At 39.3% G+C, this 14,961-nt stretch overlaps 1 protein-coding gene across 3 annotated transcripts in view; it reads left to right on the top strand.

The window, feature by feature from the left end:
• Positions 1 to 14,961, top strand: part of cpeb4b (cytoplasmic polyadenylation element binding protein 4b) — an 80,850-nt gene that overhangs the window by 51,476 nt on the left and 14,413 nt on the right. For all 3 annotated transcript variants that reach the window (XM_041193352.1, XM_041193353.1, XM_041193354.1), the window contains 4 exons: positions 5,102 to 5,275; positions 5,605 to 5,694; positions 8,218 to 8,336; positions 9,051 to 9,165. In XM_041193352.1, the coding sequence (XP_041049286.1) occupies positions 5,102 to 5,275; positions 5,605 to 5,694; positions 8,218 to 8,336; positions 9,051 to 9,165 (498 nt within the window). The remainder of the gene's footprint in view (positions 1 to 5,101; positions 5,276 to 5,604; positions 5,695 to 8,217; positions 8,337 to 9,050; positions 9,166 to 14,961) is intronic.

Here is a 14,961-nt window from a genome sequence, read left to right as displayed (position 1 = left end):
ATACTGTTGAGCCCTGTCCTCAAAAAAAAATCTTAAGTTCTGTTAAATTTAGATAATATTTGCTGCACTAAGTTTACACCTCAACATTATTTCAGATAATCTCATTGCATGTAGACTTAAATTGGTGTGTTAAAGTAGTGGCTATAGTACTAGACTAATTACTAGATAGCCTAAATTTAATATGGACAATTCATGGAACCCATTTTTTAAATTCCCTGGCAAAATTTAAGTTTCTAAATTTAAATCAGAACATGCAGTGATAAAATTTTGTAATATTGAAGATGAAATTGTCTTTTTTTTAAAAAGTCCTTGAAGTTCTTATAACTATCATTACATTGTTTTTGAGGGCATGGGAGAGAAAAGAAAAAGGAGGAACATAAATAAGAACATGAGAAATAGGAGTAGGAGCCTGTTGGCCCATTGAACCTACTCTCCCATTTAATACTATTGCATATGATCTTCTGCCTCAACTCCACTTTCTTACCTGCTTCCCATGCCCCTTGAATCCCTGAGTGCCCAAAAATCTGTCACTCAGCCTTAAATATTTTCAACAATGGAGCATCCACAATCTCCTGAGTAGAGAATTCCAAAGTTTCATGATACCTTGAGTGAAGAAATTCATCCTTATCTTGATCCTAAATGATTGGCCCCTTATCCTGAGACTCTGCCCCTGTGTTCTAGATTCCCCAGTCAGGGGAAGCAGCCTGTCAGTATTTACCTTGTCAGTCCCTAAATACCTTCAAGTTTTTTGTAGCATTGCCATTATGATACTTAATCCCTTCTTCTTGAGTCTCTTCCTGTGCCCACAGTTGCATGAGACAGACAAAACACATGCTTGGGTCTGTTTACATAGCTAGTTTTTCCTGGAACAGGTGACTGGCGTGTCGCCAGAGGCTACAGCTTGAGGGGCACCACTCCGCCTCAAGCATAGCTGACGAGGAAATTCTCCCATTCTTACTGCCTGCCATAAGAGTATTGAAAGCATTTACCGGTGGTTGAGCAGCATGTTAGGCCATATTATAAACACACCTTCTGTGGCCATCAAGTCCTGGAGTGGAACTTGAATCCCGAGCTCAGAGGTACAGACGCTATTCACTGTGGCACAAGATCTCCCAGTGGTACTTGATCATTAACCCAAAAGTCCTGATGAAAATTCCAACCACAATAAATATAGGAAGCGTCACTGCCACCTTCTCGAAACTAGTAAATGTGATTTGGTCAGCATAGCCTAGATCCTGAGAATTTTTTTTGTATGTTGATTGAAACCAAAACTGAATATTTCAGTTCATCCATATTGTACGAACCTGCAATGGTAATATATAACCAAAATATTTTCAACTGGGTTGTCAACGTTGAACTTTTCCGCAGCTTTAGGAAAGTTAATTCATTTTTTTAAAATCCAGAAGTGTTCTGTTCCTCAAATAGAATTCTCTAGGATTGTCAAGAAAATCTTCACAATGTAGAACTACAGAATAATGGAGCATGGACAGAGGCCATTTGGCCCATCATGCCTTTGCTGCCTCTTTGGTAGAGCTTATCTAGTTTTTCCCACTCCCCAGCTCTTTTCCTATAGCTCTGAAAATCTTTTCCCTTAAATTATTTATCCAGCTCTTCTCAATGTTAGCATTGAGTCTGCCTCCCCAGTGTATTCTGGGTCACAATAATTCACTGTTCCAAAAATGTTTCCTCACATCACTTTTTGATTCATTTAATTTGTGTCCCCTGGTTACTGATTTTTCTGTTACTGCAAACGGTTTCTCCTTATTTACTATTGTCAAAGTCATTCATGATTTTGAACAACTATATCAAATCTTGTCTTAAATTTCTCTGCTCTAAGCAGAACAACTCCAGCTTCTCCAGTCTCAACATAAAAGTGAAGTTCCCCATCCCTGGTACCATCTAGTAAGTCTCTTCTACATTTTCTCCAAGGCCTTGAAATCCTTTCTAAACCTTGGCGCCTGGAATTGAACAAAGTACTCTAGCTGAGGCCTACCCAGTGTTTTATAAAAAGTTTGCATAATTTGCTTGTATTCACACTCTGTTCCTCTATTAATAAAGCTAAGGATCTCATAAGTTGTTTTAGCAGCCTTCTGAACATTCAAAAATGTGTGTACATATAGCCCCTAAATTTTTCTGTTCTGCACTCCCTGAAACCGTTTAATTCACATTGCATCTCCTCTGTTTTTCTAATACTTCCCTGCATTAAATTTCATTTGTTGTGTATCATCCCATTTCAATGGTCTGATATCCAACCAATAACATTGTCCTCATAGTTCATCACATTTCCAAGTTTTGTATCATCTGCAAACTTTGAATTATGCCCTGTATACCCAAATGAAGGTGAGCAATATATAAAAAAGATCAGAGGTCCTAATAGCAACCAATGGGGGGCACCACTCTATACTTCTCTTGAGTCTGAAGAACAGCCAGTCATTGCTGCTACTCTTTTCTGTCTCTTAGCCAATTCGGTATCCATGCTGTCACTGCTGCTTTAATCCTATGGACTTTAATTTTGCGAATATGTATCACTCTGTAAAATGCCTTTCGAAAATCCATATATGCAACATCAACCATTCCACCCTCATCAATCTGTTATTTTATCAAAGTGCTCTATCAAGTTAGCCGAGTGCCATTTGCATTTAAAAGATCTGTGCTGTCTTTCATTTATCAGCCTGTACTTTTCCAAATGCCATCTAATTTAATTTTGCTAAAAGTTTCTCCATCACCAATGTTAGGCTGACTGGTCTGTAGTTCAGGTTTATCTCTTTCCGCCTTTTTAAACAGATGTGTAACATTTGCAATCCTCCAGGCCTCTGGCACCACCCCCATATCCAAGGAGGATTGAAGCCAGGACGCTCCACAATTTCCATCCTCGCTTCTTTCCATAACCCAGAAAACAGCCCATCCAGACTGTGTGATGTTTCTACTTTGAGGGCTGCCAACTTTTTAACTACATCCTTTTTATTTTTATCCTATCCAAAATTGTACTGTCTCCTCCTTTACAGCCACATTGGCAGCATCCTGTTCTCTATTGAAGACAGATACAAAGTACTAATTTAGTACCTCAGTCATATTCTGTGCCTTTTACATGAATAATTCATTTTTGGTATCTGGCCTCACCCCTCCTTTGACTAACATTTTACTAATGTATTTATAAAAGTCATTTGGGTTGCCTTTTATGTGAAGCTACTAGTCTATTCTAATACTTTCTCTTCCCCCACTTTTTTTTTAAGATTCCACTTTTTATATTCAGCTTGTTTTTGTACTGTTTTATGAACCTTAGAATTGTCAAAAGCTTTCTTTTTCTGTCTCATTTTAACCACCATATCTTCATCCATGCAGAGAGCTTTGGCTTTGGATGCCTTTCCCTTGTCCTTTATGGAATGTGCCTATTTTCTGCTGAACTGTATCCTCTTTGAAGATTTCCAGTTGTTGAATTACTGTTTTTATTGCTAAAATAGATAACTTGCTAGAGCTAGCCCTTCTTCAATTTAGTATTTTTACTCTTGATTGTACCTTGCTCTTTGCCATATTTGCCAACTATTCAAAATGATTCTAAATGTACTTTTAAAAAAATATAAAAAATATTTAATTATTATCCTGTGTAATTAAAATATATACCAGGTGGCCCATAAGTCATCACTTGACTTGACAAAGCTCAAAAAATGTGTTCTGGTGAGTTTTTGCCAGAAATATTAACCTATTTAATTTTTGTTTAGATGCAGGGAGATCTGTGAAAGAAGTCCACATCTTCTATTTTCATTCCATAATTCTTCTGTTTGTTTGACTTATGTACTTGCAAATCTATGCAAGTTTGTATGAACCAAGTGCAAAATAATTGCAAATTTTGATATATGATGCATAATAAGATATATTGCAAGCAGTTAAATTTTTAAAAATAGATAATGCATCCATTTTAGGAAAGGGTAATGGAATGGGAAGACGAATATTGTTATGACTAGACCCCGGGTGAGGCCCCCTAATATGTTGACCCCAATTTTGTTATGTTCCCGGGTGAGGAGGAATGAGCTGGTTCCCTTTATTCAACCCCCTCAGTTGGTTGCAGTAAGGTTAATTTAAAAGGGATCATCATTCCCCCCCACCCCCCACTTTTTTCCCAGTCCAAATGTGCTCTTTTAGGAGCCAATTTAACCAGGCTTTCTTGAGTCAAAGGAAGAGTAAGCTTATTAGTTACGAAAAACCAGAGAAAAAATAAGAAAAATGCAACACGTATGCACAGATCAGAAATCAGAAGTTGAGTCCAAATAAAAGTTAAAGATATATGAATCAATCTTTGGCTTGGCCAACAGGCCTAGATGGCAAAATGTTACAGCTGTTAAATTGGGTGATTCCGGTAGAGCTGACTTTGGCAGTTGAACAGTCGGTTTGGAGACGCTTGGTTCTGCAGGTTGGCAAAAGAAGCTGTCCTATTTCCTTTTTGATTGTGGCTTTGCTGACTCTTGCCTCCAGCAACAGTGAGAGGGACAAAGACTTTGCCTGCAACTGCAGGGGTGATGAGTTGATCATCTTACTGTCATGCACACTAACACTGCTCTGCAGCTAGCTTTTTAATCCATTTTACCCTGTGTATTCCTGTAAGTGGGGAAAAAGAACATGTCTTGCCCCCAGAGTCTGTTTTCTTTGTCCGACCATTTTACACATTGAGATATGAATCAACAGGAGATGGATTTTGGATCCCTGCTGAGACGTGGTAATCAGTATTTTGTCTCAGCAACCACAGGAGATTAAAGTTCAGTCTTTTGCATCTTTCCTATCTCTGTTTTAAGTGTTTCTGCTTGAAGGAAGCCATGACACCTTTTCAGGTGCGACATTCCATGTTCTCTCAGGACAGGTCTGTTAGTATAACCCACATTGGACTTTTCCAGAAAGTGTTCGCTTTACATTATCAGCCATCTTTTATTTGGTGTCCTTGCTTGTAGTTCTTTAAAAACAGACACATCTTCCTTAAAATGTTCAACATACTCGTAAGTAAGTAGTGGCTGTAATCGGCATTTATGACAAAGGTATTAAAGCACAAATACTTGCCTGAAAAGAAACTTTTTAAAAATCTTTAATAGTTTAATATTTGTGTTTCTTCTAGGTCATTCATCACTTTTTCCTGTTGAAGATGGTTTCCTTGATGATGGACGTGGTGATCAAACTCTTCATGGTGGCTTAAGTTCTCCTCATTGTTTTCCTCATCAAAATGGCGAACGAGTGGAACGATATTCCCGTAAAGTATTTGTTGGTGGCCTGCCACCTGATATTGATGAAGGTAGTGGTGCTTTTTTAATTAGTTTGTTCCAAAATATTAAAAAATTCGACAAGTTAATGTTTGAACAAACCAGTTTTATTCAAAACAATAGAAACAAAGCTGACCGTCTACAAAGCTCATAATTCCTCAGGATGTGTTATATATAGCACAGTGGAGTGGAAGCCATTATGCATGTCAACATAAAATAGTGCACTCTAGGTCAAGAAATCTGTCTTTGTTATTGCAATTTATTCTCTTCTATGGTCACAGATGTAGAATATATTTTATGTGCCTTGTAGAAAAGTGATCTATGTAGCTAGGAGGGACTGAACATATTTTTGTTCAATCAGATGAAATCACAGCAAGCTTTCGTCGTTTTGGTTCTCTGGTTGTTGACTGGCCTCATAAAGCAGAAAGCAAGTCATACTTTCCACCAAAAGGTAAGCTAAATTAGATCTGGAATCTGACATTATTTTTGGTATGATGCTAGACCGGGTGGGGGGGAAAAGATCACATTTGAACAATACTGTCTTAAGCTTCATTGTCTTTAAAAATGCACAGTAGATTTTTGTTTTATCCTTTATTGTGTGTAATGGAAAGGAGCCAGTGACTACCAAAATAAGGCTTTTGTTTTATTCATCAGGGACACGAGTCAGTTTTGAAGTTTAAATCTTGCTAACATTACACGAGTAATTAAGGTAGCAATAAGAACTATGATAACATCTTGTTTTAGGTCAGTAGTTCCAACTTGAAAGAATATTTATGTGAAATATTGCTTTCAGACTGAGAATGTGGCAGGGTGTATGTTAATTGATGCTGGCTCCAAGATTAAATGTGAGAGTGGGCACTTGATTGAGGTGTAGGATGTGTGAATGGTGGACTTAAATATTGATGATGTAAGTTGATTCACAAAAGAAATAGTTAAATACTATTATAGTTAAGCTGGCAAGGAAGAAGCATAGCTGGTTGTTGGCGCACAATAACACAGACGTCTTTATATCAGTTCAATGCAAATGGAGTTTCAAGTTTGTTCAATTTTATCTCTAGGAGTATTAAGTAATCCACTTAGTTCCAAATTAACAAAGGTTTAAAAAATACTTTTATCAAAAGCTTTCCTTTTGAGACTGAGCCAAGGTGGTATGTGCCATATATGGTACCGTTATCTTAGAAAAATCCAAAGACATGGGGATAGAAACTGATATCCGTTGCACCTTTTTTTGGGACATAAAACTTGTGCAATGATCTGTTTATGGAATCTCCACCTGACCTGCTTATGAGACCAGATCTAGGCCAAATTCTTGCGACTTTTAAAAAAAATGTCAGCCACTTAAACATTTGGCCGTTGAATATGATGAGTTGCCTTGTGCCTGTTTTCAGATCCCTGTTCCCCTCGGTTTTTCTTTGTGAATGCAACCAACAAAAGAAAGTTTGCATTTTCCAACTTCAATTTGGGTGCTCATGATGACATCAATTATCCTTCCAGCTTCACAGTACTTCCAAGTGCCATTGCTAGCCTGCAGTCAGCCCTCTGAAGTCTTAACTGAACTACACTGCCATCGAGGCATGTGGCCTAAAGTTCATCCTGTTGAAAGGGACTAGCTGTCTCTGGAGGTGTGACAATGGGCTATAAACTATTTCACATGTATAACGGCAACATACAGCTCTGCCTCTTCACCACCTTTGTCATCCTCTATCGCTGTTTATCAAATTGCTTGTCCAACTCTCATCCTGGATAAACTGTAGTTTCCTACAGTTAAACTTCAGGAAGACCAAAACAATTCACTGCCACTGGCTCATATATATTCGTCACTAATTTGCATCACCCAAGTGCCAGGCAATGACCATCTCCAACAAGAGAGAGTCTAACCACCTTCCTTTGACCCTCAACAGCAATAGTATCACTGAATCCTCCAACATCATCATCCTAGGGTCACCATTGTTCAGAAACTTAACTGGACTAGATAAATGCAGTGGCTACAAGAGTAGGTCAGAGGCTTAGCATAATTGCAGTGAGTAACTCACCTGACTCCCAAAAGCCTTCCACCATCTGCAAGGTACAAGTCACAAATGTAATGGAATATTCTCCACTTGCCTGGATGAGTGCAACTCCAACAACATCAAGAAGTTCAACACCATCCAGGACAAAGCAACCCACTCAAAACCCTATTCACCACTCTCTAAACATTCACTCATTCCTTCTGTCATCAGCACAGAATGACTTTAGTGTGTGCCATCAACAACTTGCCAAACCTTCTTTGACAGCACCTCCCAAACCTGCAACTTCTGCCATGTATAAGGACAAGAGCAGCCTGCACATGGAAACACCACCACTTCCAAAGTTCTCCTCCAAGTCACATACCATCCTGACTTGGAAATATATTGCAGTTCTAGTTCAATTTTATTGTTCTGAAATTTCATTTTACAAGTAATATTTTAATTTAACTGGCATCTGCCATGATACTTTGAAATCTATGCTTGATGATTTCAAAATTTCTCTGTTTTCACATATTTATAGTGTCATGGTCATCTTGCTGGCCTTTAAATCCATTTTTGTTACAGACTTTCTTGAAGTTTTCCCCAACTCAAATTTGCAACAATGATATCAAGGAGGCACAAGGAGTAAGATAAATTCAAAATTTTTAACAAAGTGAAGGAAAAAGATAGGACATGTATATATTGGTAAAAGACTAGAGTAAAATTAAGACTGAAGTAATAAAAAAAGATAGAATAAGGAAACAAGAATAGCAAAGGGAAAGGGGTTGGGCAAGCACAGGTAAAGTAAGTTCATGCTGTAGTATACTTTATTAGCTTAGGGTTGATGCAGCAATGTTCTAAAGCTATTCTCAATGTATAGCTTTTTGTACAGTAATTTGTTCTAATAATTCTAAAGGTATGACACTAGACGGATGGTCAACCAAACTTAGTTGACTTGGATAAATTAACTTTTTCGTCTTATTTTGTAGGCTATGCATTTCTGCTGTTTCAGGAGGAAGGTTCTGTGCAAGCTTTAATTGATGCTTGTATTGAAGAGGATGGAAAGCTATACCTCTGTGTGTCAAGTCCAACCATCAAGGATAAGCCAGTGAGTAGATACACATTTCATAAGAACTCCAGGTTTAATATAGTTGATAACAATTAGGCAGGCTCTAAAATAATGGCCAGGATTTTACCATCATCCCACCGCCTGCTGGGATATTACGGTCCCGCCAACCAAATGGAGATTTAAATGAACGCTGCCTCCGCAGGGGGGGAGACGCTGCGACACAGCCGTAAAATCCTGGCCAACGTTTTTTGGTGGTTTTGATAGGACAGGACTGCGGCCTTAATAAAGCACAAATGTAGATTTGAGCCTCTGTTAAAACAAGTTACTTTTCAATTGAACTTTTGGGTGAACTTTTTCCTTTGGTCAGAAATCTACGGTATCTCTGCACCATAAAACTTTCTACGTATTTGTTTTAGTTCTTTTAATAACGGCATCAAAATTGTTAAGTACAGAGGAGGAAAACAAAGCAAAAATTACAAGCTGTAGTTAGTATAATTAAAAATATAAAAAAGTTGAACTCCAGCTGTTGTATTGGACTGCCAATTGGAGAATTTGTTCAAACTCTAGCATTTCAGTGGTAATTAGGATTTTTCAAGGGTAGCATTCATGGTCACGAAATGAAGTGCAACAGCAATGAAAACCAAGTTAATGAGAACAAAAGTAGATCTACAATTAATGAATGGATCAGCATGGAATCAGCCTTATCATTTTTGAAGTTTAAGGAATTCTAAATTTCCATACTTTTAAACACAGGTTCAAATACGGCCATGGAATCTCAATGATAGTGATTTTGTAATGGATGGTTCTCAGCCTCTTGATCCACGGAAAACTATTTTTGTAGGTGGTGTTCCCAGGCCTCTGAGAGCCGGTAAGCCAAAAGATCAACAAAATACTCCCATTGTATAAAATATGTTCTGTATTTATTATTTAGAACTTGTCCATCTCCTATGTCATTCGGCATGTGGAATTGAATTAGAGAATTGGGGATAATTGGACCATGATGCACAGAAGTATTTCATTCTCATTTTAAAGAGGAGGGTATAGTTATAGCGTAACATGGGCAGTTTCTATTATTAATGTGTGTAGAATTTATAGTGAAAAATTTGAGGAAATACAAACATTGGACTTTAATATATTGCAGATATAAAACTGGGTACATATAAAATGTAAAATAATTTTGTTCAACCTCCCTTGCATAGTTCTGAGGACCGAATGGGATTATGCCATCCCTTCATTCCCGCAACTATCACACTCAGCTCCAAAGATGTTTTAGGAATTTGTCACAGGGCTACTTTGCAGGATAAGGTTGGCATGATGGATGTGAATGCAGTATAGTAAAATAGAGGCTAGGATTTCCCTGCATTCATAAGTGCCCGCTTTCTTTGTACTTAAGTTACAGAATGAGTATTTCCTGAGCATGCAATTTCATTGGTAAAATAACAGCCATTGGTTATCATGGCACAATTTTAATACTGCTTTAACATTTCTAAGGAATTAATGTGACATTTAATTGCTATACATGCAGAAATGTTTGTTAATCTAATTGTGGAATGTGCAATTTGAAATTAAAATTGCTCAATAGATTTTAGAAAAATCCCAATTTAGCAGCTAAAACCTTGATTTTAAACTTTGTTCTGGATATACTTGAGTATATTTTGATGAGATAGAACACTCCCCAGATATATAAATGAAGCAATAAGCATACCACTATGTGACTGAATTTCAATGTCATGTCAACAATTCTGAAGGCCCGATGAAATGTCCTCAAGAAGTTGTGAAGAGCACAAAGGTAAGGCTTAAATATTAATGCAAATGAACCATACAGAACATAAAGGAAAGTGTTAACTGTTAAATGTGTATGCAAAAAACAATACTGCACTAATAAGGAAATTTATAGCAAGGATGTACAGGCTAAGGAAGCACAAGTGAGAAATTAAACTTATGCAAATTATGTTATGCATGCCATGATGGGGAAGCATGAATGTATTACAAGAAGAAATTTCTATGGACCCAATTGTATTGTCGCAATCCCTGTTGCTCTCATGTTTAAACATTTGCATATAATCTGAGATGGCAACCTTGAATAGGATTCCACCTAGATAATATACAGCTCATACCTTATGAACAAATTACTATACATCTATTGAACATAAAATAAGAACGTAAGAAAAAGTAACAGGAGTAGACTATACAGCCCATGAAACCTGTTCCAGCATTCTGTAAAATCATTGCTGATCATCTGCCTCACTCCCTATATCCCCTGATTCCCTGAGAGATCCAAAAATTTGTCTATTCCAACCTTGGACATATTCAGTGATGGGACATCCACTGTCCTTCAGGGTAGAGAATTCCAAAGATTCACAAACCTTTGGAACAAAGATTTTTCCTCATCACAGTTCTAAATGATAAACCTTTTATCCTGAGATTACCCAAGTACCTTAGATTCCCAGCTAGGGGAAACAACCTCTGGATTGAATTTCTGGGTCCCATCAGTGGTCTCTGATCAGCCACACCTACGCAGTACTCTACTTATGGCCTCTGAGGAGGTGGATGAAACCTGCTTGCTTGGTTCAGCTTGTGGATGAGATGCATGGAGCAGGCTTTCTCATTGTGGAGATGTCTCTAGAGGTATTTCCAAAGGCTACTGCACATACAGCATTGGAGGTACATACTCTGTCACTGGGCACCCTTCCCTCTGAGGGGCCAAGGAGGACAAAGGTGACCCTTATCTTGCTCCGTGACATCCTCAGCCCTCAACTGATATTCCGGATAGCTGGAGGGGAGCTGTAGCAGGGTCATAATTAGCATCCCTTCCAAAATAACTCTGCACTGCCACTGACTGGTCCAGGCTACATAGTGTGACATGCATCCTGTGTACATCAGTGCACAGTTTCTGCATGCACTCCAAATGCTGTTCCAAATGGCTGTTCATGAGATTGGTCATGTGCTCACAGTCCTGAGCCATCTGAGCTGGACAGACTGCTCTGGGAACTCCAGCATGTGGGAACATATCTGTTGCTCCTTGTCTAGGCTCTGCTTCTGAGGCCATGTATAAGTGCCCAGTTGAACAGGGTTGTATCTGTCTTCGCTCCTCTCAGGGGAGCTGCCTCTTCCTCTAGCACTTCCTGCTGCATACTAGTGTCGTGCTCCTCACCCAGAACTGCTGCCGCCATTTAAATGTGCATAATGACCCACTGAGTATATCTGTGCTGGTGGACAGTGCACGTGTAAGGTGTGATGATGGTTCTTTGGACCTTTGCTGGTCCTCTTGAGGCTTCTGAATGGAAATGAGCATCCACTATGCTGTGGGACAGGGTGGAGTGCAATGTTGTCCCTTAATAAGCCCATTGCATTTTCTAATCATCTCCACCATGAGTGCCCATATCAGCTTTGTCAATTTCCTCGTGGTCTACAATCCTAGCTATTTCCATCCCTTTCTTCTCCCATGAGTGTGATGACTAGAAATAGGGAACACTTCCACACATTAACGCCCTCTATCTGACATTGTACCATTTCTCCTACAAGGACAAAAGAGAGCATTATAAGGCACTGCTGTCATCTATGGCCAGTGGCAGCTGTTCCTATTCATTAGAAGGTGTATGAATCAGTGGTGACAGATCCTCAGCAACACTATGGTTCTGAGACATGCTGATGGACTAGACTGTCTGTGAATACACCCCTTCCATGTTCAGGAGAAGCAGGTGCCCTGATGCTGCTCATCACGTTGGAGGGTGAATACCTGGCCAATTGAGTGCAACCTCCAACCCTCAGACCAAGTCTATCAGGTCTTTGAATCTTCCTTATTCTGGATCAAGCTTCTGATCACACTTGCTAACTGTGGCAGCAATGTCCATCCACTCCTGCTTGGTCTGGGATGGTGGCCTCTTCTTGCCACCATCTAAGAGAACTTTTCTCCTCTCCCTCATGGCCTCCAGCATGACCCCCAGGTCTGCATCTGAAAATCAAGGCTGAATTGCCCTGGATTCCAATCCTCTGGCTCTGCTGAGATATTGTGAAATTCAACTCTTCTGTGACCTTTCACTCTGCAGCCACAGTACCACAGTACTGGTGGTCAGTTTAAATCAGGCCTACTTAAATTATCCTGCCCCCGTTCCTGCTCCTGCAGCCACTAATTGGCCACCAGACCCATTTCCATAGCAACTAAGGGGTCGCCCCAAGAAACTCAGGGATCATTATTGTTTCTCTCTCTCCTCTTCCCCACACCCCAACCACCCTGGGGCAAGTTCAGAACTTAGAAAAGGTCCTGACTTCCATTTCCCGCCCCCCATAGCAAAAATCGAGCTTTCAGTGTCCACACTGAGCCTCATTAGAATCTCGTCTGTCTCTATGAAATCATCTCTCATTCTTCAAAGTAGAGGCCTGATTTACTCAGCCTCTCATGATAGGCCAACTCTCTCATCCTTAGTGAAACTTCGCTGTCTTTCCTTAAATATGGAGACCAGAATTGAAAACAGTATTCCAGTGTGGTCTCACCTAAGCCTTGTACAATTGTGGCAAGATCTACTTATTCCCATATTCCAATCCTTTTGCAATAAAGGCCCACATGCCATTTGGCTTCCTGGTAGCATACATATAGAACAAGCAAACGTCGAGTTCCTTATACTAGTACACCCAAGTCTGAGCATTTAATATTTAGAAGTTTCCTGCCTGTTAAGGAATATTTTGCTCCTCCATTACTACCAAAATGAATAGCCTCACACCTGCCCATATTATACTTCATCTGCCCCTTTGTTGCCCACTCACTTAACCTGTCCATAAATATATTTTTGCAATCTGTGTCCTCCTTAAACTTATGTTTCTGCCCAACTTTGTATTGTCAGCAAATGTCATTTGTACAGTTTGTAAATAGCTGAGGCCCAAGCACTGATCCTTGCGGTACTTCACTAGTTATAGCCTGCCAAATTGAAAATGGCCCAGTTATCCTTACTATCTGCATCCTGTCTTTTAATTAATCATCTATCAATGATATAAAAACAAGTTCTGGAAATACTCAGGTCTGGTAGCATCTGTGGAGAGAGAAATGGAGTTAATATTTCAAGTCAAATATGACTCCTCTTCAGAATACATTCACTATATATTTCACCGAACTCCATGAGACCTTATCTTGCATATTAGCCTTTTGTGGTGGCACCTTGTCGAATGTGTTTTAGAAATCCAAGTACATCTACTGGTTCCCCTTTAACTAACCTAGTTAAATTCTCAAAAAACTCTATTAAATTTGTCAAATACAATTTCCCTTTTGTAAAACCACATTGACCCTGTCTAATCATACTATAATTTTTTTAAAGTACATTATTAAGGCTTCCTTAATAATAGATTCTTGTATTTTCTTGATGACATGCTAACTGGCTTCTGGTCCTGTTTTCTCTCTCCCTCCTTTCTTGAATAGAGGTTACGTTTCCTAACCTCCAACTGCTGGGACTGTTGTGGATTCTGGGGAATGTTGAAAAATTATAACCTCTGCAGCTACCTCTTAAAACGCTACAAAGTAGGCCATAAAGTTTTGGGATTTGACAGCTTTTAGACCTTTAAGTTTCTCCAATACATTCCTCTCTGATATTAATTACCAATGTTCCTCACTCTTAGCCCCTTGGTTACTCTCTCTTTCTGGTGTGTAATTTGTGTCTCCTACTGTGAAGACTAATGCAAAATATTTGTTCAATGTCTCTGCCGTTTCCTTAATCTCTATGATAATAAATCCTGTGTTTACCTCTATGGGATCAACTTTTACTTTAGCAACTCCTTTTCAAATCCATGTAAAAGCTCTTGCAATCTGTTTGTATATTCCTAACCCTGGCAGAAAAACTTTGGTATATGGGTTCTGAAGGGATTGGAATAGAGTTTTACTATTTAGATAACCTATGATTTGCATATGTTGCATAAATATAATCTATTATTCACACTCTATGTAGGTATCCTAATAAGTAAATGAATGAGTATGCCTATTTACTCACCATGTACTGTCTGCTGTCCTCACAGAGCCCACTTATACTTCAGCTGAACCTGAAGACCTCTGTTCATGAGTGGTTCAAACTTCAGCCCCATTTGAAGCAGTTAGCATACAGATAAACACACAACGGGAAAATCCATTCTGATCTTGATGAGGAAACCCTGTTTAGTGGTCAAGAATAGGCCAACTAATACAGAGCAGAAATCCTGGCTGGATTACTGACTGGTCCAAACTTTTGCAGGGGTGCAATTTTAGTCCTGTTTTCCATGCTGGTATAGCAACAGGACTCTTGAGCAATTGCTTATATCCTTGCATTTTGGCCCAGATCTTCCTGTCTCATCAGACAGGATGTAAAACCCAAGATGCACGTCTGGTCCCCACAGAAGTCAGAACGTGCTGATTTCCAAGGAAGTTGCCTAGGAAGTTTGAACTTCTGATGGGCAATTTCCCCTGCTCCCTAGACCTTATTGAATGTCTTTGACTTTGAGCTGGACTTACTGGAGTGCAACTTACCTGAATAGCTGCCCAGGAAATGTTAGACTGAAAAATCCAAGTCTAACTTCTGGTTACCTACAGAATGACCCCAAAATCTGTCATGCTGTCCACCAGCTGCCCCCCACTCCAAAACTATCACCCCCCCCCCCACCCCCGATCTGACTACTCCCCAACTACCTATCCAACACAACCTGACTG

Source organism: Carcharodon carcharias, chromosome 8 (genome assembly GCF_017639515.1).
Source record: "Carcharodon carcharias isolate sCarCar2 chromosome 8, sCarCar2.pri, whole genome shotgun sequence".
NCBI classification, from domain to species: domain Eukaryota; kingdom Metazoa; phylum Chordata; class Chondrichthyes; order Lamniformes; family Lamnidae; genus Carcharodon; species Carcharodon carcharias.
The sequence above is the reverse complement of the archived record's forward strand: the minus strand, read 5'-3'. Positions and strand labels throughout refer to the sequence as shown.